At 40.1% G+C, this 20491-nt stretch overlaps 1 protein-coding gene across 1 annotated transcript in view; it reads right to left on the reverse strand.

Moving 5' to 3' along the window:
* The window catches only part of TMTC1 (transmembrane O-mannosyltransferase targeting cadherins 1), a 65704-nt gene that overhangs the window by 19561 nt on the left and 25652 nt on the right, over positions 1–20491 (reverse strand). Inside the window, exons 4-8 of the mRNA XM_073650356.1 lie at positions 19648–19721; positions 18712–18888; positions 12625–12706; positions 6808–6911; positions 5334–5523 (exon numbers count right to left, since the gene is read on the reverse strand). Of these exons, the coding sequence (XP_073506457.1) occupies positions 5334–5523; positions 6808–6911; positions 12625–12706; positions 18712–18888; positions 19648–19721 (627 nt within the window). The remainder of the gene's footprint in view (positions 1–5333; positions 5524–6807; positions 6912–12624; positions 12707–18711; positions 18889–19647; positions 19722–20491) is intronic.

Below are 20491 nucleotides of genomic sequence, written 5' to 3' on the forward strand. Positions count from 1 at the left end.
CCGGATGGAACCTCAGGGGTGGAGCTTGAGAAGATTTCCCAATTACCGGATGGAACCTCAGGGGTGGAGTTTGGGCAGATTTACTAATTACCGGATGGAACCTCAGGGGTGGAGCTTGAGAAGATTTCCCAATTACCGGATGGAACCTCAGGGGTGGAGCTTGGGCAGATTTACTAATTACCGGATGGAACCTCAGGGGTGGAGCTTGGGCAGATTTACTTATTATAGGCTGGAACCTCAGGGGTGGAGCTTGGGCAGATTTACTAATTACACGCTGGAACCTCAGGGGTGGAGCTTGGGCAGATTTACTAATTGCCGGATGGAACCTCAGGGGTGGAGCTTGGGCAGATTTACTAATTGCCGGATGGAACCTCAGGGGTGGAGCTTGGGCGGATTTACTAATTACCGGGTGGAACCTCAGGGGTGGAGCTCAGGTATATTTACTAATTACCGGATGAATACTCAGGGGTGGAGCTTGGGCATATTTACTAATTAGTGGATGGAACCTCAGGGGTGGAGCTTGGGCAGATTTACTCATTACCAGCTGGGACCTCAGGGGTGGAGCTTGGGCGGATTTACTAATTACCGGATGGAACCTCAGGGTTGGAGCTCGGGTATATTTACTAATTACTGGATGGATACTCAGGGATGGAGCTTGGGCATATTTACTAATTAGTGGATGGAACCTCAGGGGTGGAGCTTGGACAGATTTACTAATTATTGGATGGATACTCAGGGGTGGAGCTTGGACAGATTTACTAATTATTGGATGGATACTCAGGGGTGGAGCTTGGGCAGATTTACTATTTAGTAGATGAAACCTCAGGGGAGGAGCTTGAGCATATTTACTAATTATTGGATGGATACTCAGGGGTGGAGCTTGGACAGATTTACTAATTATTGGATGGATACTCAGGGGTGGAGCTTGGGCAGATTTACTATTTAGTAGATGAAACCTCAGGGGAGGAGCTTGAGCATATTTACAAATTATTGGATGGATACTCAGGGGTGGGGCAGATTTGCATAAAATCTGGTATATTTGGGAGATATGGCAGCAGTACTAGATAGTGTGTGTATATATTTATTAAAATCTGCCCAGGCTCCACCCCTGAGGTTCCATCTGGTATGTATATGTGTATATATTGATCATATCATCTATGTTGTGCCTCATTACATCATTCTGTGACAAAACTAATCAAATGTGCTGCTGCCAGATTACCCAAATATACCAGATTTTATGCAAATCTGCCCAAGCACCACCTTTGAGGTTCGATCCAGTGTGTATATTTTTTTCACATATACAGTACAGACCAAAAGTTTGGACACACCTTCTCATTTAAAGATTTTTCTGTATTTTCATGACTATGAAAATTGTACATTCACACTGAAGGTGTCAAAACTATGAATTAACACATGTGGAATTATATACTTAACAAAAAAGTGTGAAACAACTGAAAATATGTCTTCTATTCTAGGTTCTTCACAGTAGCCACCTTTTGCTCTGATGACTGCTTTGCACACTCTTGGCATTCTCTTGATGAGCTTCAAGAGGTAGTCACCGGAAATGGTCTTCCAACAATCTTGAAGGAGTTCCCAGAGATGCTTAGCACTTGTTGGCCCTTTTGCCTTCACTCTGCGGTCCAGCTCACCCCAAACCATCTCGATTGGGTTCAGGTCTGGTGACTGTGGAGGCCAGGTCATCTGGCGTAGCACCCCATCACTCTCCTTCTTGGTCAAATAGCCCTTACACAGCCTGGAGGTGTGTTTGGGGTCATTGTCCTGTTGAAAAATAAATGATGGTCCAACTAAACGCAAACCGGATGGAATAGCATGCCGCTGCAAGATGCTGTGGTAGCCATGCTGGTTCAGTATGCCTTCAATTTTGAATAAATCCCCAACAGTGTCACCAGCAAAGCCCCCCCACACCATCACACCTCCTCCTCCATGCTTCACGGTGGGAACCAGGCATGTAGAGTCCATCCGTTCACCTTTTCTGCGTCGCACAAAAGACACGGTGGTTGGAACCAAAGATCTCAAATTTGGACTCATCAGACCAAAGCACAGATTTCCACTGGTCTAATATCCATTTCTTGTGTTCTTTAGCCCAAACAAGTCTCTTCTGCTTGTTGTCTGTCCTTAGCAGTGGTTTCCTAGCAGCTATTTTACCATGAAGGCCTGCTGCACAAAGTCTCCTCTTAACAGTTGTTGAAGAGATGTGTCTGCTGCTAGAACTCTGTGTGGCATTGACCTGGTCTCTAATCTGAGCTGCTGTTAACCTGCGATTTCTGAGGCTGGTGACTCGGATAAACTTATCCTCAGAAGCAGAGGTGACTCTTGGTCTTCCGTTCCTGGGGTGGTCCTCATGTGAGACAGTTTCTTTGTAGCACTTGATGGTTTTTGCAACTGCACTTGGGGACACTTTCAAAGTTTGCCCAATTTTTCAGACTGATTGACCTTCATTTCTTAAAGTAATGATGGCCACTCGTTTTTCTTTACTTAGAATTTGTATTATGGCAAGAAAAAAGCAGCTAACAGTCTATTCAGTAGGACTATCAGCTGTGTATCCACCTGACTTCTGCACAACACAACTGATGGTCCCAACCCCATTTATAAGGCAAGAAAAAACACTTATTAAACCTGACAGAGCACACCTGTGAAGTGAAGACCATTTCCGGTGACTACCTCTTGAAGCTCATCAAGAGAATGCCAAGAGTGTACAAAGCCGTCATCAAAGCAAAAGGTGGCTACTGTGAAGAACCTAGAATATAAGACATATTTTCAGTTGTTTCACACTTTTTTGTTAAGTATATAATTCCACATGTGGTAATTCATAGTTTTGATGCCTTCAGGGTGAATGTACAATTTTCATAGTCATGAAAATACAGAAAAATCTTTAAATGAGAAGGTGTGTCCAAACTTTTGGTCTGTACTGTACATCATATGCAGTGGTGGGCAAAAGTATTGGCACCCCTGCAATTCTGTCAGATAATACTCAGTTTCTTCCTGAAAATGATTGCAATCACAAATTCTTTGGGATTATTCTCTTCATTTAATTTGTCTTCAATGAAAAAACACAAAAAGAATTGTCCTAAAGCCAAATTGGATATAATTCCACATCAAACCTAAGAAAGGGGGTGGACAAAAGTATTGGCACCCTATGAAAAATCATGTGATGCTTCTCTAATTCGTGTAATTAACAGCACCTGTAACTTACCTGTGGCACCTAACTGGTGTTGGCAATAACTAAATCACACTTGCAGCCAGTTAACATGGATTAAAGTTGACTCAACCTCTGTCCTGTGTCCTTGTGTGACCACATTGAGCATGGAGAAAAGAAAGAAGACCAAAGAACTGTCTGAGGACTTGAGAAACCAAATAGTGAGGAAGCATGAGCAATCTCAAGGCTACAAGTCCATCTCCAAAGACCTGAATGTTCCTGTGTCTTCCGTGCGCAGTGTCATCAAGAAGTGTAAAGCCCATGGCACTGTGGATAACCTCCCTAGATGTGGACGGAAAAGAAGAATTGACGAGAGATTTCAACGCAAGATTGTGCGGATGGTGGATAAAGAACCTCGACTAACATCCAAACAAGTTCAAGCTGCCCTGCAGTCCGAGGGTACAACAGTGTCAACCCGTACTATCAGTCGGCGTCTGAATGAAAAGGGACTGTATGGTAGGATACCCAGGAAGACCCCACTTCTTACCCCGAGACATAAAAAAGCCAGGCTGGAGATTGCCAAAACTTACCTGAGAAAGCCTAAAACGTTTTGGAAGAATGTTCTCTGGTCAGATGAGACAAAAGTAGAGCTTTTTGGGAAAAAGCATCAACATAGAGTGCACAGGAAAAAAAGAGGCATTCAAAGAAAAGAACACGGTCCCTACAGTCAAACATGGTGGAGGCTCCCTGATGTTTTGGGGTTGCTTTGCTGCCTCTGGCACTGGACTGCTTGACCGTGTGCATGGCATTATGAAGTCTGAAGACTACCAACAAATTTTGCAGCATAATGTAGGGCCCAGTGTGAGAAAGCTGGGTCTCCTTCAGAGGTCATGGGTCTTCCAGCAGGACAATGACCCAAAACACACTTCCAAAAGCACTATAAAATGGTTTGAGAGAAAGCACTGGAGCCTTCTAAGGTGGGCAGCAATGAGTCCAGACCTGAATCCCATAGAACACCTGTGGAGAGATCTCAAAATGGCAGTTTGGAGAAGGCACCCTTCAAATATCAGGGACCTGGAGCAGTTTGCCAAAGAAGAATGGTCTACAATTCCAGCAGAGCATTGTAAGAAACTCATTGATGGTTACCGGAAGCGGTTGTTCGCAGTTATTTTGGCTAAAGGTTGTGCAACCAAGTATTAGGCTGAGGGTGCCAATACTTTTGTCTGGCCCATTTTTGGAGTTTTATGTGAAATGATCCATGATTTGATTTTTGCTTCATTCTCTTTTGTGTTTTTTCATTGAAGACAAATTAAATGAAGATAATAAGACCAAAGAATTTGTGATTGCAATCATTTTCAGGAAGAAACTGAGTATTATCTGACAGAATTGCAGGGGTGCCAATACTTTTGCCCACCACTGTATATACACACATACTGTATATGTATATACTGTATATTTCTCATGTATCAGTACAGTACTACTCATATCTGCGTTTCAGGAGTACAGGAATGGTGGGTGACGTTAATGGGATTACAATCTGAAGACATTCTGAGACATTTCTTGCTGAACAGGAGAGAAGGGAGTGTGAATAGTGTCAGAGCAATGCTTAAGAGCCAAACATAACACGATCATTATGCGGCAGTGACCCGGGGTCGAGGTTATTAATACAAACACCAGCGGGCGGTGTCGGCGCCAATCAGATAAATTCTATGGAGGATGATGGAAAATATGGAGTTTCCAGGCAGTTATTTAACAGCATGAAACCGGCTTCCTGCTCGGACGATAACGATCACATACGAGAAGGAAACTCAAGGAGGAAGAATTGATTCTTGGGGTGGGCATTCACCGGCATTGGCCCTATTCGTCAGGGTGTGGTAGTAACAAGTTATATAGAGTTTCAGCACTTAAAATAATCTTAAAGGGACAGTAACCCTAGAAAGAAAAGGAGAAAATATAAGAAAAACTTTCTTAAAAAATAATATTCGATTTGCAAAGAGTATGTAATCAACTACAATGCATATTTTTGCCACTAGAGGGCAAATTATTAATATTAATAAAGGCTCCTGTATCTAAACAGCACACCCCATGGTTAGGAGTGGTACTGCAAATGTTGTAATAAAATCTTTCTTTTCTGCAGATCTGACGACACTGATGTATTTAACAGATATTAAAATACCTTGTTCCCAGTCAAGCAACGCCGGCCGAGGGAGAGGAGGACGGCCAGCAACAGGGAAGTAGACACATTGCGGATGTCCAAGATGGAGTGGACGAGGGGGATGCTGCCCACCTGCCAGTCATAGCATAGAGTGATAGGGCCGAGCAGCAGACAGGCATTGAACGCAAGGAGGTAGGAGAAGGTCAGGAATCTGCAAGACAGAAGAAAATATCATAGATCGATCGATCACAGATAAATAATAGATAGATGAGAGATAGATAATAGATAGATGATAGATAATAGATAGATAATAGATAATAGATGGATGATACATAATAGATAGATAATAGATAGATGATACATAATAGATAGATAATAGATAGATAATAGATAGATGATAGATAATAGATAGATGATAGATAATAGATGATAGATAGATGATAGATAATAGATAGATAATAGATAGATGATAGATAGATAATAGATAGATGATAGATAATAGATAGATGATAGATAATAGATAGATGATAGATAGATAATAGATAGATGATAGATAATAGATAGATGATAGATAATAGATAGATGATAGATAATAGATGATAGATAGATGATAGATAGATGATAGATAATAGATAGATAATAGATAGATAATAGATAGATGATAGATAATAGATAGATGATAGATAATAGATAGATAATAGATAATAGATGGATGATAGATAGATGATAGATAGATAATAGATAGATGATAGATAATAGATAGATGATAGATAGATAATAGATAATAGATAGATGATAGATAGATAATAGATAGATAATAGATAGATGATACATAATAGATAGATAAGAGATAGATAAGAGATAGATAAGAGATAGATGATAGACAATAGATAGATGATAGATAATAGATAGATAATAGATAGATAGATAATAGATAGATAATAGATAGATGATAGACAATAGATAGATGATAGATAATAGATAGATAATAGATAGACAGATAATAGATAGATGATAGTTAATAGATAGATAATAGATAGATGAGAGATAGATAATAGATAGATAATAGATAGAGAATAGATAGATAATAGATAGATGATAGATAGATGATAGATAATAGATAGATGATAGATAGATGAGAGATATAGAGAGATGATAGATAGATGAGAGATATAGATAGATAATAGATAGATAATAGATAGATGATAGATAGATGATAGATAGATGATAGATAGATAATAGATGGATGATACATAATAGATAATAGATAGATGGAATAAGAACTATATTATTTTGTCTCTGACGAACATAGAGATTATGACTGGAATGCATCAGGCTATGCAATGTCCGGACACCATTGTACTCCACTGTTTATTCACACGCACTGACATTACTGGATTACACTTCCCACTCCTCCATTACCAGAACCTGGAGTGACGAGACGGCTCTCACCGCACACCACAATGAGAATCCATGCTGGACGCCGGCCATGTACCTGCTGAGGATGTAAGGAGAGAAGGAGGCCGGGTTGTCCTGCTCCGAAAATAATGGCATCGACCCTCCCATGATATAGACACGGAAACCCAACACCACAATCACCTGCGAGACACAAACATCACCGCAATATAAGAACCACTGAAGCAGTAATATAGTAGTTATATTCTTGTACATAGGAGCAGTATTATAGTAGTTATATTCTTGTACATAGGAGCAGTATTATAGTAGTTATATTCTTGTACATAGGAGCAGTATTATAGTAGTTATATTCTTGTACATAGGGGGCAGTATTATAGTAGTTATATTCTTGTACATAGGAGCAGTATTATAGTAGTTATATTCTTGTACATAGGAGCAGTATTATAGTAGTTATATTCTTGTACATAGGGGGCAGTATTATAGTAGTTATATTCTTGTACATAGGAGCAGTATTATAGTAGTTATATTCTTGTACATAGGGGCAGTATTATAGTAGTTATATTCTTATACATAGGAGCAGTATTATAGTAGTTATATTCTTGTACATAGGGGGTAGTATTATAGTAGTTATATTCTTGTACATAGGGGGCAGTATTATAGTAGTTATATTCTTGTACATAGGAGCAGTATTATAGTAGTTATATTCTTGTACATAGGGGGCAGTATTATAGTAGTTATATTCTTGTACATAGGAGCAGTATTATAGTAGTTATATTCTTGTACATAGGGGGCAGTATTATAGTAGTTATATTCTTGTACATAGGAGCAGTATTATAGTAGTTATATTCTTGTACATAGGAGCAGTATTATAGTAGTTATATTCTTGTACATAGGGGGTAGTATTATAGTAGTTATATTCTTGTACATAGGGGGCAGTATTATAGTAGTTATATTCTTGTACATAGGGGGCAGTATTATAGTAGTTATATTCTTGTACATAGGAGCAGTATTATAGTAGTTATATTCTTGTACATAGGGGGCAGTATTATAGTAGTTATATTCTTGTACATAGGAGCAGTATTATAGTAGTTATATTCTTGTACATAGGGGGCAGTATTATAGTAGTTATATTCTTGTACATAGGAGCAGTATTATAGTAGTTATATTCTTGTACATAGGAGCAGTATTATAGTAGTTATATTCTTGTATATAGGAGCAGTATTATAGTAGTCATATTCTTGTATATAGGAGCAGTATTATAGTAGTTATATTCTTGTACATAGGGTGCAGTATTATAGTAGTTATATTCTTATACATAGGGGCAGTATTATAGTAGTTATATTCTTATACATAGGGGCAGTATTATAGTAGTTATATTCTTGTACATAGGGGGCAGTATTATAGTAGTTATATTCTTGTACATAGGAGCAGTATTATAGTAGTTATATTCTTGTACATAGGAGCAGTATTATAGTAGTTATATTCTTGTACATAGGGGGCAGTATTATAGTAGTTATATTCTTGTACATAGGAGCAGTATTATAGTAGTTATATTCTTGTACATAGGGGGCAGTATTATAGTAGTTATATTCTTGTACATAGGAGCAGTATTATAGTAGTTATATTCTTGTACATAGGAGCAGTATTATAGTAGTTATATTCTTGTACATAGAAGCAGTATTATAGTAGTTATATTCTTGTACATAGGGGGCAGTATTATAGTAGTTATATTCTTGTACATAGGGGCAGTATTATAGTAGTTATATTCTTGTACATAGGGGCAGTATTATAGTAGTTATATTCTTATACATAGGGGCAGTATTATAGTAGTTATATTCTTGTACATAGGGGGCAGTATTATAGTAGTTATATTCTTGTACATAGGGGCAGTATTATAGTAGTTATATTCTTATACATAGGAGCAGTATTATAGTAGTTATATTCTTGTACATAGGGGCAGTATTATAGTAGTTATATTCTTGTACATAGGAGCAGTATTATAGTAGTTATATTCTTGTACATAGGAGCAGTATTATAGTAGTTATATTCTTGTACATAGGGGGCAGTATTATAGTAGTTATATTCTTGTACATAGGGGCAGTATTATAGTAGTTATATTCTTATACATAGGAGCAGTATTATAGTAGTTATATTCTTGTACATAGGGGCAGTATTATAGTAGTTATATTCTTGTACATAGGGGCAGTATTATAGTAGTTATATTCTTATACATAGGGGCAGTATTATAGTAGTTATATTCTTGTACATAGGGGCAGTATTATAGTAGTTATATTCTTGTACATAGGGGGCAGTATTATAGTAGTTATATTCTTGTACATAGGAGCAGTATTATAGTAGTTATATTCTTGTACATAGGAGCAGTATTATAGTAGTTATATTCTTGTACATAGGGGGTAGTATTATAGTAGTTATATTCTTGTACATAGGGGGCAGTATTATAGTAGTTATATTCTTGTACATAGGGGCAGTATTATAGTAGTTATATTCTTGTACATAGGGGCAGTATTATAGTAGTTATATTCTTGTACATAGGAGCAGTATTATAGTAGTTATATTCTTGTACATAGGGGCAGTATTATAGTAGTTATATTCTTGTACATAGGGGCAGTATTATAGTAGTTATATTCTTGTACATAGGGGGCAGTATTATAGTAGTTATATTCTTGTACATAGGAGCAGTATTATAGTAGTTATATTCTTGTACATAGGAGCAGTATTATAGTAGTTATATTGTACATAGGGGGCAGTATTATAGTAGTTATATTCTTGTACAGAGGAGCAGTATTATAGTAGTTATATTCTTGTACATAGGAGCAGTATTATAGTAGTTATATTCTTGTACATAGGGGGCAGTATTATAGTAGTTAAATTCTTGTACATAGGGGGCAGTATTATAGTAGTTATATTCTTGTACATAGAAGCAGTATTATAGTAGTTATATTCTTGTACATAGGGGCAGTATTATAGTAGTTATATTCTTGTACATAGAAGCAGTATTATAGTAGTTATATTCTTGTACATAGGGGCAGTATTATAGTAGTTATATTCTTGTACATAGAGGCAGTATTATAGTAGTTATATTCTTGTACATAGGGGCAGTATTATAATAGTTATATTCTTGTACATAGGGAGCAGTATTATAGTAGTGATATTCTTGTACATAGGAGCAGCATTATAGCAGTTATATTCTTGTACATAGGGGCAGTATTATAGTAGTTATGTTCTTGTACATAGGGGGCAGTATTATAGTAGTTATATTCTTGTATTTAGGAGCAGTATTATAGTAGTTATATTCTTGTATATAGGAGCAGTATTATAGTAGTTATATTCTTGTACATAGGGAGCAGTATTATAGTAGTTATATTCTTGTATATAGGAGCAGTATTATAGTAGTTATATTCTTGTATATAGGAGCAGTATTATAGTAGTTATATTCTTGTACATAGGAGCAGTATTATAGTAGTTATATTCTTGTACATAGGGGCAGTATTATAGTAGTTATATTCTTGTACATAGGAGCAGTATTATAGTAGTTATATTCTTGTAGATAGGGGGCAGTATTATAGTAGTTATATTCTTGTACATAGGGAGCAGTATTATAGTAGTTATATTCTTGTACATAGGGGGCAGTATTATAGTAGTTATATTCTTGTACATAGGGGCAGTATTATAGTAGTTATATTCTTGTACATAGGAGCAGTATTATAGTAGTTATATTCTTGTACATAGGGGGCAGTATTATAGTAGTTATATTCTTGTACATAGGGAGCAGTATTATAGTAGTTATATTCTTGTACATAGGAGCAGCATTATAGCAGTTATATTCTTGTACATAGGGGCAGTATTATAGTAGTTATGTTCTTGTACATAGGGGGCAGTATTATAGTAGTTATATTCTTGTATTTAGGAGCAGTATTATAGTAGTTATATTCTTGTACATAGGGAGCAGTATTATAGTAGTTATATTCTTGTATATAGGAGCAGTATTATAGTAGTTATATTCTTGTATATAGGAGCAGTATTATAGTAGTTATATTCTTGTATATAGGAGCAGTATTATAGTAGTTATATTCTTGTACATAGGGGGCAGTATTATAGTAGTTATATTCTTGTATTTAGGAGCAGTATTATAGTAGTTATATTCTTGTATATAGGAGCAGTATTATAGTAGTTATATTCTTGTACATAGGGGGCAGTATTATAGTAGTTATATTCTTGTACATAGGGGGCAGTATTATAGTAGTTATATTCTTGTACATAGGAGCAGCATTATAGCAGTTATATTCTTGTACATAGGGAGCAGTATTATAGTAGTTATATTCTTGTACATAGGGGGCAGTATTATAGTAGTTATATTCTTGTACATAGGGGGCAGTATTATAGTAGTTATATTCTTGTACATAGGAGCAGCATTATAGCAGTTATATTCTTGTACATAGGGGCAGTATTATAGTAGTTATGTTCTTGTACATAGGGGGCAGTATTATAGTAGTTATATTCTTGTATTTAGGAGCAGTATTATAGTAGTTATATTCTTGTACATAGGGAGCAGTATTATAGTAGTTATATTCTTGTACATAGGGGGCAGTATTATAGTAGTTATATTCTTGTACATAGGAGCAGCATTATAGCAGTTATATTCTTGTACATAGGGGCAGTATTATAGTAGTTATGTTCTTGTACATAGGGGGCAGTATTATAGTAGTTATATTCTTGTATTTAGGAGCAGTATTATAGTAGTTATATTCTTGTACATAGGGAGCAGTATTATAGTAGTTATATTCTTGTATATAGGAGCAGTATTATAGTAGTTATATTCTTGTATATAGGAGCAGTATTATAGTAGTTATATTCTTGTACATAGGGAGCAGTATTATAGTAGTTATATTCTTGTACATAGGGGGCAGTATTATAGTAGTTATATTCTTGTACATAGGGAGCAGTATTATAGTAGTTATATTCTTGTACATAGGGGGCAGTATTATAGTAGTTATATTCTTGTACATAGGGGCAGTATTATAGTAGTTATATTCTTGTACATAGGAGCAGTATTATAGTAGTTATATTCTTGTACATAGGGGGCAGTATTATAGTAGTTATATTCTTGTACATAGAAGCAGTATTATAGTAGTTATATCCTTGTATATAGGAGCAGTATTATAGTAGTTATATTCTTGTACATAGGAGCAGTATTATAGTAGTTATATTCTTGTACATAGGGGCAGTATTATAGTAGTTATATTCTTGTACATAGGGGGCAGTATTATAGTAGTTATATTCTTGTACATAGGAGCAGTATTATAGTAGTTATATTCTTGTACATAGGGGCAGTATTATAGTAGTTATATTCTTGTACATAGAAGCAGTATTATAGTAGTTATATCCTTGTATATAGGAGCAGTATTATAGTAGTTATATTCTTGTACATAGGAGCAGTATTATAGTAGTTATATTCTTGTACATAGGGGCAGTATTATAGTAGTTATATTCTTGTACATAGGGGGCAGTATTATAGTAGTTATATTCTTGTACATAGGAGCAGTATTATAGTAGTTATATTCTTGTACATAGGGGCAGTATTATAGTAGTTATATTCTTGTACATAGGAGGCAGTATTATAGTAGTTATATTCTTGTACATAGGGGGCAGTATTATAGTAGTTATATTCTTGTACATAGGGGGCAGTATTATAGTAGTTATATTCTTGTACATAGGAGCAGTATTATAGTAGTTATATTCTTGTACATAGGGGGCAGTATTATAGCGGTTATATTCTTGTACATAGGGGGCAGTATTATAGCGGTTATATTCTTGTGCTCTCTGTATTATGAGGATGGATGACTGAACAGAAACCAATATTCCACATTGCACTCACATGGCAGGAAATCAGCAGAGCTCTCTTCAGGAAGGGAGCAGCCACATCCCACATATTTCTGGATTGTTGAGCAGATGAGGCCCTAAATGTGGGAGTGAAGGATAGGGCTCGGTGAGCCGTGAAGACACAGAGAAAGTCAGAAATAAATAGAATTCTTTGAGTCGTCTTCTGTATATTGCTTTCTTATATATGTTTCTGCAAGCTGGTAACATGGCCTCCACTACAGCTTCCTTATAAATCTGCTTTCCTAGCAAGCAAAGACTGGAGTGAGGAATGTACCGCTGCACAGCGAGGACGACTTACCATTCAGATCTATGAGACGCAAATGCAATTGCTGTGTGCCCCACCCGGGACAGGAGCAGAGGAGCTGTAATGTCCCTGCTCCGCTGGGACCTCCAGCAAGACGCCGGTCACCTCCGGCCTGTGTCTTGTTGGAGAAGGCGCATGCAGGGGTTGTTGGATGGCGCAGTGCAGTGATGTCATTGCGCTGATGTCATTGCGCCGTCCAGCCTCCACTGCCGCACATCACAGAAGAGGAAATGGGAGATTGTGTGCGGGAGCCTGGATTATGTGAGCAGGACTCGCTTTATTTTTTAATTCTTATATTACTGTGACGTGGGGGCATAAAATGAGGGGCTGTGCAGATGAAGGGGGGGGGATAAAATGAGAGGAGGGGCTGTGTTGATGGGGGGGAATGAAATGAGGGGCTGTGTTGATGGGGGGGAATGAAATGAGGGGCTGTGTTGATGGGGGGAATAAAATGAGGGGCTGTGTTGATGGGGGGGAATGAAATGAGGGGCTGTGCTGATGGGGGCAATAAAATGAGGGGCTGTGCTGATGGGGGGAATAAAATGAGGGCCTGTGATGATTGGGGGAATGAAATGAGGGGCTGTGCTAGTGGGAGAAATAAAATGAGGGGCTGTGCAGATGAAGGGGGGAATAAAATGAGAGGAGGAGCTGTGTTGATGGGGAGAATAAAGCGAGGGGCTGTGTTGATGGGGGGAATAAAGCGAGGGGCTGTGTTGATGGGGGGAATAAAGCGAGGGGCTGTGTTGATGGGGGGAATAAAGCGAGGGGCTGTGTTGATGGGGGGAATAAAGCGAGGGGCTGTGTTGATGGGGGGAATAAAGTGAGGGGCTGTGTTGATGGGGGGAATAAAATGAGGGGCTGTGCTGATGGGGGGAATAAAGTGAGGGGCTGTGTTGATGGGGGGAATAAAGTGAGGGGCTGTGTTGATGGGGGGAATAAAATGAGGGGCTGTGCTGATGGGGGCAATAAAGTGAGGGGCTGTGTTGATGGGGGGAATAAAGTGAGGGGCTGTGTTGATGGGGGGAATAAAGCGAGGGGCTGTGTTGATGGGGGGAATAAAGCGAGGGGCTGTGTTGATGGGGGGAATAAAGCGAGGGGCTGTGTTGATGGGGGGAATAAAGCGAGGGGCTGTGTTGATGGGGGGAATAAAGCGAGGGGCTGTGTTGATGGGGGGAATAAAGCGAGGGGCTGTGTTGATGGGGGGAATAAAGCGAGGGGCTGTGTTGATGGGGAGAATAAAGCGAGGGGCTGTGTTGATGGGGGGAATAAAGCGAGGGGCTGTGTTGATGGGGGGAATAAAGCGAGGGGCTGTGTTGATGGGGAGAATAAAGCGAGGGGCTGTGTTGATGGGGAGAATAAAGCGAGGGGCTGTGTTGATGGGGGGAATAAAGCGAGGGGCTGTGTTGATGGGGGGAATAAAGCGAGGGGCTGTGTTGATGGGGGGAATAAAATGAGGGGCTGTGCTGATGGGGGGAATAAAATGAGGGGCTGTGCTGATGGAAGGAATAAAATGAGGGGCTGTGCTGATGGGAGGAATAAAATGAGGGGCTGTGCTGATGGGGGGGAGAAAATGAGGGGCTGTGCAGATGGTGGGGGGAATAAACTGGAGCTGTGCTGATGGGGCGAATAAAATGAGAGGCTGTTCAGAAAGGGGAATTAGAATAAGCAAATTAAAATGAGGGGAGGGGCTGTGCAGATGGTGGGAGGAATAAACTGGGGCTGTGCTGATGGGGGGGATAAACTGAGGGGCTGTGATGTTAGAGGGAATAAACTGAGGGACTGTGCTGATAGAGGGAATAAACTGAGGGGTTGTTCTGGTAGGGAGAATAACCTGAGGGGCTGTGCAGATGGAGGGAATAAAATGAGGGGCTGTGCAGATGGAGGGAATAAAATGAGGGGCTGTGCAGAAGGGGAGAATTAAATGAAGGGCTGTGTAGATGGGGGAATAAACAGAGGGGCTGTGCAGATGGGGGAACAAACAGAGGGGCTGTGCAGATGGGGGAATAAACAGAGGGACTGTGCAGATGGGGGAATAAACAGAGGGGCTGTGCAGATGGGGGAATAAACAGAGGGGCTGTGCAGATGGGGGAATAAACAGAGGGACTGTGCAGATGGGGGAATAAACAGAGGGGCTGTGCAGATGGGGGAATAAACAGAGGGGCTGTGCAGATGGGGGAATAAACAGAGGGGCTGTGCAGATGGGGGAATAAACAGAGGGGCTGTGCAGATGGGGGAACAAACAGAGGGGCTGTGCAGATGGGGGAATAAACAGAGGGACTGTGCAGATGGGGGAATAAACAGAGGGACTGTGCAGATGGGGGAATAAACAGAGGGACTATGCAGATGGGGGAATAAACAGAGGGGCTGTGCAGATGGGGGAATAAACAGAGGGGCTGTGCAGATGGGGGAATAAACTGACGGGCTGTGCAGATGGGGGAATAAACAGAGGGACTGTGCAGATGGGGGAATAAACAGAGGGGCTGTGCAGATGGGGGAATAAACAGAGGGACTGTGCAGATGGGGGAATAAACAGAGGGGCTGTGCAGATGGGGGAATAAACAGAGGGACTGTGCAGATGGGGGAATAAACAGAGGGGCTGTGCAGATGGGGGAATAAACAGAGGGGCTGTGCAGATGGGGGAATAAACAGAGGGGCTGTGCAGATGGGGGAATAAACAGAGGGGCTGCGCAGATGGGGGAATAAACAGAGGGGCTGTGCAGATGGGGGAATAAACTGACGGGCTGTGCAGATGGGGGAATAAACAGAGGGGCTGTGCAGATGGGGGAATAAACAGAGGGACTGTGCAGATGGGGGAATAAACAGAGGGACTGTGCAGATGGGGGAATAAACAGAGGGACTATGCAGATGGGGGAATAAACAGAGGGGCTGTGCAGATGGGGGAATAAACTGACGGGCTGTGCAGATGGGGGAATAAACTGACGGGCTGTGCAGATGGGGGAATAAACAGAGGGGCTGTGCAGATGGGGGAATAAACAGAGGGGCTGTGCAGATGGGGGAATAAACAGAGGGGCTGTGCAGATGGGGGAATAAACAGAGGGGCTGTGCAGATGGGGGAATAAACAGAGGGGCTGTGCAGATGGGGGAATAAACAGAGGGACTGTGCAGATGGGGGAATAAACTGACGGGCTGCGCAGATGGGGGAACAAACTAACGGGCTGCGCAGATGGGGGAATAAACTGAAGGGCTGTGCAGATGGGGGAATAAACAGAGGGGCTGTGCAGATGGGGGAATAAACAGAGGGACTGTGCAGATGGGGGAATAAACAGAGGGGCTGTGCAGATGGGGGAATAAACTGACGGGCTGCGCAGATGGGGGAACAAACTAACGGGCTGCGCAGATGGGGGAATAAACTGAAGGGCTGTGCAGATGGGGGAATAAACAGAGGGACTGTGCAGATGGGGGAATAAACAGAGGGACTGTGCAGATGGGGGAATAAACAGAGGGGCTGTGCAGATGGGGGAACAAACTAACGGGCTGCGCAGATGGGGGAACAAACTAACGGGCTGCGCAGATGGGGGAATAAACTGAAGGGCTGTGCAGATGGGGGAATAAACAGAGGAGCTGTGCAGATGGGGGAATAAACAGAGGGGCTGTGCAGATGGGGGAATAAACAGAGGGGCTGTGCAGATGGGGGAATAAACAGAGGGGCTGTGCAGATGGGGGAATAAACTGACGGGCTGCGCAGATGGGGGAACAAACTAACGGGCTGCGCAGATGGGGGAATAAACTGAAGGGCTGTGCGGGGGCCATGAAACGAGGGCATGTCCGTTTGGCCCATGAAATGAGGGACTGTGAAGGGGGTACAGGAAAGTATATATGGAGTTGTGGTGTCCATACTGTATATGGGGCTGTGGAGGTCATTATATTTGGGGCTGTAGTGACCATACTGGATAGGGGGCTGTAGTGAATATCATATTGTTTGGGGTGTTGTTTGTGGTCCATAATACTGTATGTGGTGCTGTGGGGATCATCATAGTATACATGGAGGCTATTTTGGACATCATACTATTTATGGGGGGCTGTGGTGGTGACCATACTATATATTTGGGGGTAGTTGTGGATATCATACCGTATGGGCGGCTGTGGTGACCGTCATACTGTGTAGGGGGACAGTGTGAGGCGTGGTTACAGTTTGAAGAGGGCAGCGTGGTGGGCAGCATGTGGGCATAGTGTGAAAAGAGACACATGCATATGAAAAGGGGAGAGCGTGAAATAGAGGCACAATATGGAGAGGGGTTAGCATGGTGGTGGGACAGTGTGGAGATATAGAAAATGTAATGGAGAATTAGAGAGGGGACAGCTATGGTATAGGCCGTGGTTCATAAGGGCGGATGGTGTTGCGGTTATAGCTAATAATGGTAGACAGTGTGGAGGCCATATACCATGGGAGGCATAATTAGGTCATGATATGAACAGATATATGTATGCAGGGGGCATTTTAATAACACTCTTATTTTTAAGGGCACTGTGTCGGGATGTTCTGCAAAAGACTGGAGAAGAGGGAACTCTGCAGAGAACAGCTGTAGATGTGAAGAGTCATCTAGATAAGATGAAGATGAAAAGAAAAAGGCGACTATAAGATGTCATCTATAAGGTAATTGGATGTAAATGTCTATTTGTGATACTGACTTTGTCTCAGCGATACTGTGGTTCATGTATGGTCCGCAGTCAGATGATGGCTGTTAATAACAACTCCCAGTATCTTATTACCATTGTTAAGGACATACTGGGAGTTGTAGGTTCATGTGATACAATTGTTTATGGGACTGACTTGATATTACAATTGATTGTTGTACTAAGCTTAGTTCTTGTACTCAAGTACTCTTGATTCTGGTCATGTACATATGGTAGTTCTGTTGACGTATTCATGTACTGATGGAAGTTCTAGTGAAGTATTCATGTACTGATGGTGGTTTAGGTAACATTCATGTACTGATGGTGGTTCTGGTGATGTATTTATTTGCTGATGATGTTTCCGGTGCCATATTCATGTACTATTGATGGCTCTGGTGCTCTAATTATGTACTAATAATGATTGTGGCTTCGTTTTCATGTATTGATTATGGTTCTGGTGATGAATATCATCATCCCTACATGAATACAGCACCAGAACAACCATCATTACATGAATATGACAGCAGAACCGGAATACATCACCAGAACCACCATCAGTTTTGTGCAAGCTGTATTTGTCACATGACGGATGCAAAAAACATCAGACGTTTCCCTTTATTTATAATGGGGGCATGTTTATTTTCCATTAGGGTATTTGCCAAATGCTGGACACCTTAATTGAAAACGAATGCCCCCGATTGTGCTTAAGCATTATTAGTTTCCATAACTATCCTTTGGTTCTATATTTAAAATGTAGGACGTCGTGGATGACTATCACTATTTTTCCCCTGTATTGTGTAAATGGTCCACAAAAAATTATTGATTCTGTACCTAACATTGAAAATGCACTCCCTCTTAAGTCACATCCCTACAGTACACCAGTTTTTTTAATTTTGCTAACATTTTTATGTGAAAAAGGAAAGAATTCTACTGGAAGGTGTCATCAGAGTTTCCTACCTAACCCATCTGAGGGGATGGGGGGATGTTCATTAGGAGTCCTATTACCTTGGTCTCTGAGACATTTCTTTGCTTTGGGGTGGGGATGGCGGCGCCATTGGCTTCATCTGCCTAGCGTACCAAAATATTTTGTCCCGGCCCTGGCTCAGACCCCAGAAAAATATCCAAACACCTTCTCTGACAAACCTTTGAAACCTCCTCAGACATAGGATTTGGAGATCGTACACCACACAGACCCCAAACACCGTGACACCTGTTTCCTTCACCAACATGGCGCAGGTCCCCAGGAACAAACTGAGCAGCAGGAGGAGAGGAGAAAAAGTGCCGGGGAAACAATTGGGGGGAGGATTGTCTTCTACGCTCCTGAAATAACACACAGATACCAATATGGCAGTTATATTCTTGTACATAGGAGCAGTATTATAGTAGTTATATTCTTGTACATAGGAGCAGTATTATAGTAGTTATATTCTTGTACATAGGGGCAGTATTATAGTAGTTAGATTCTTGTACATAGGGGGCAGTATTATAGTAGTTATATTCTTGTACATAGGGGGCAGTATTATAGTAGTTATATTCTTGTACATAGGGGCAGTATTATAGTAGTTATATTCTTGTACATAGGGGGCTGTATTATAGTAATTATATTCTTGTACATAGGAACAGTATTATAGTAGTTATATTCTTGTACATAGGAGCAGTATTATAGTAGTTATATTCTTGTACATAGGGGCAGTATTATAGTAGTTATATTCTTGTACATAGGGGCAGTATTATAGTAGTTATATTCTTGTACATAGGAGCAGTATTATAGTAGTTATATTCTTGCACATAGGGGCAGTATTATAGTAGTTATATTCTTGTACATAGGGGCAGTATTATAGTAGTTATATTCTTGTACATAGGGGACAGTATTATAGTAGTTATATTCTTGTACACAGGAGCAGTATTATAACACTTTAGTCTTGTACATAGCAGTTTTAGTACAGATATATTCTTTTAGATATATAGAATCCACCTATAAATAATAATGATTTTATTTCTATAGCTCTGACATATTCCGCAGCACTTTACAATTAGCACTATTTGTCTAGTTCATTATTGTAAAAGAGGATATTGTACCTTATATAACAAAGAAATGCCAATAAGAAAAGTACACATGACATGACGTCCGCTCGCCCAACAATACCAGCCACCTGCAGGGAACCGAAAAAGAAGTTTATGATCTGGTTGTTATTTTTGTATTTTGGATATTACTTTTTTTTATCATTGTACTATTGCAGTTGACATGTGACATATACACGTGGTCAAAATTGTTGTTACCCCTCGTTTAATGAAAGAAAACCCCACAATGGTCACAGAAATAACTTGAATCTGACAAAAGTAGTAATAAATTAAAAATCTATGAAAATGAACAGATGAAGGTCAGACATTGCTTTTCTGCTTCCACAGAATTTGAAAAAAACAACTAAACTTATGAAATCGGCCTGGACAGAAATGATGGGACCCCTGAAAATAATGTGACAAAAGGGACATGTTCAATAAAGTTGTGTCCAGTAATTATCATCACGGGGGTCTACAATCCTGTAATCAGTCAGTGGCCTGTATATAGAGCTATAGATACTCACTGTGCTGTATATAGAGCTATAGATACTCACTGTGCTGTATATAGAGCTACAGATACTCACTGTGCTGTATATAGAGCTATAGATACTCACTGTGCTGTATATAGAGCTACAGATACTCATTGTGCCTGTATATAGAGCTACAGATACTCACTGTGCTGTATATAGGGCTACAGATACTCACTGTGCTGTATATAGAGCTACAGATACTCACTGTGCCTGTATATAGAGCTACAGATACTCACTGTGCTGTATATAGAGCTAAAGATACTCACTGTGCTGTATATAGAGCTACAGATACTCACTGTGCTGTATATAGGGCTACAGATACTCATTGTGCT

The sequence above is a fragment of the Phyllobates terribilis genome, unplaced genomic scaffold, assembly GCF_046119375.1.
Source record: "Phyllobates terribilis strain yellow unplaced genomic scaffold, ASM4611937v1 Scaffold_10__3_contigs__length_209671492, whole genome shotgun sequence".
NCBI lineage: Eukaryota > Metazoa > Chordata > Amphibia > Anura > Dendrobatidae > Phyllobates > Phyllobates terribilis.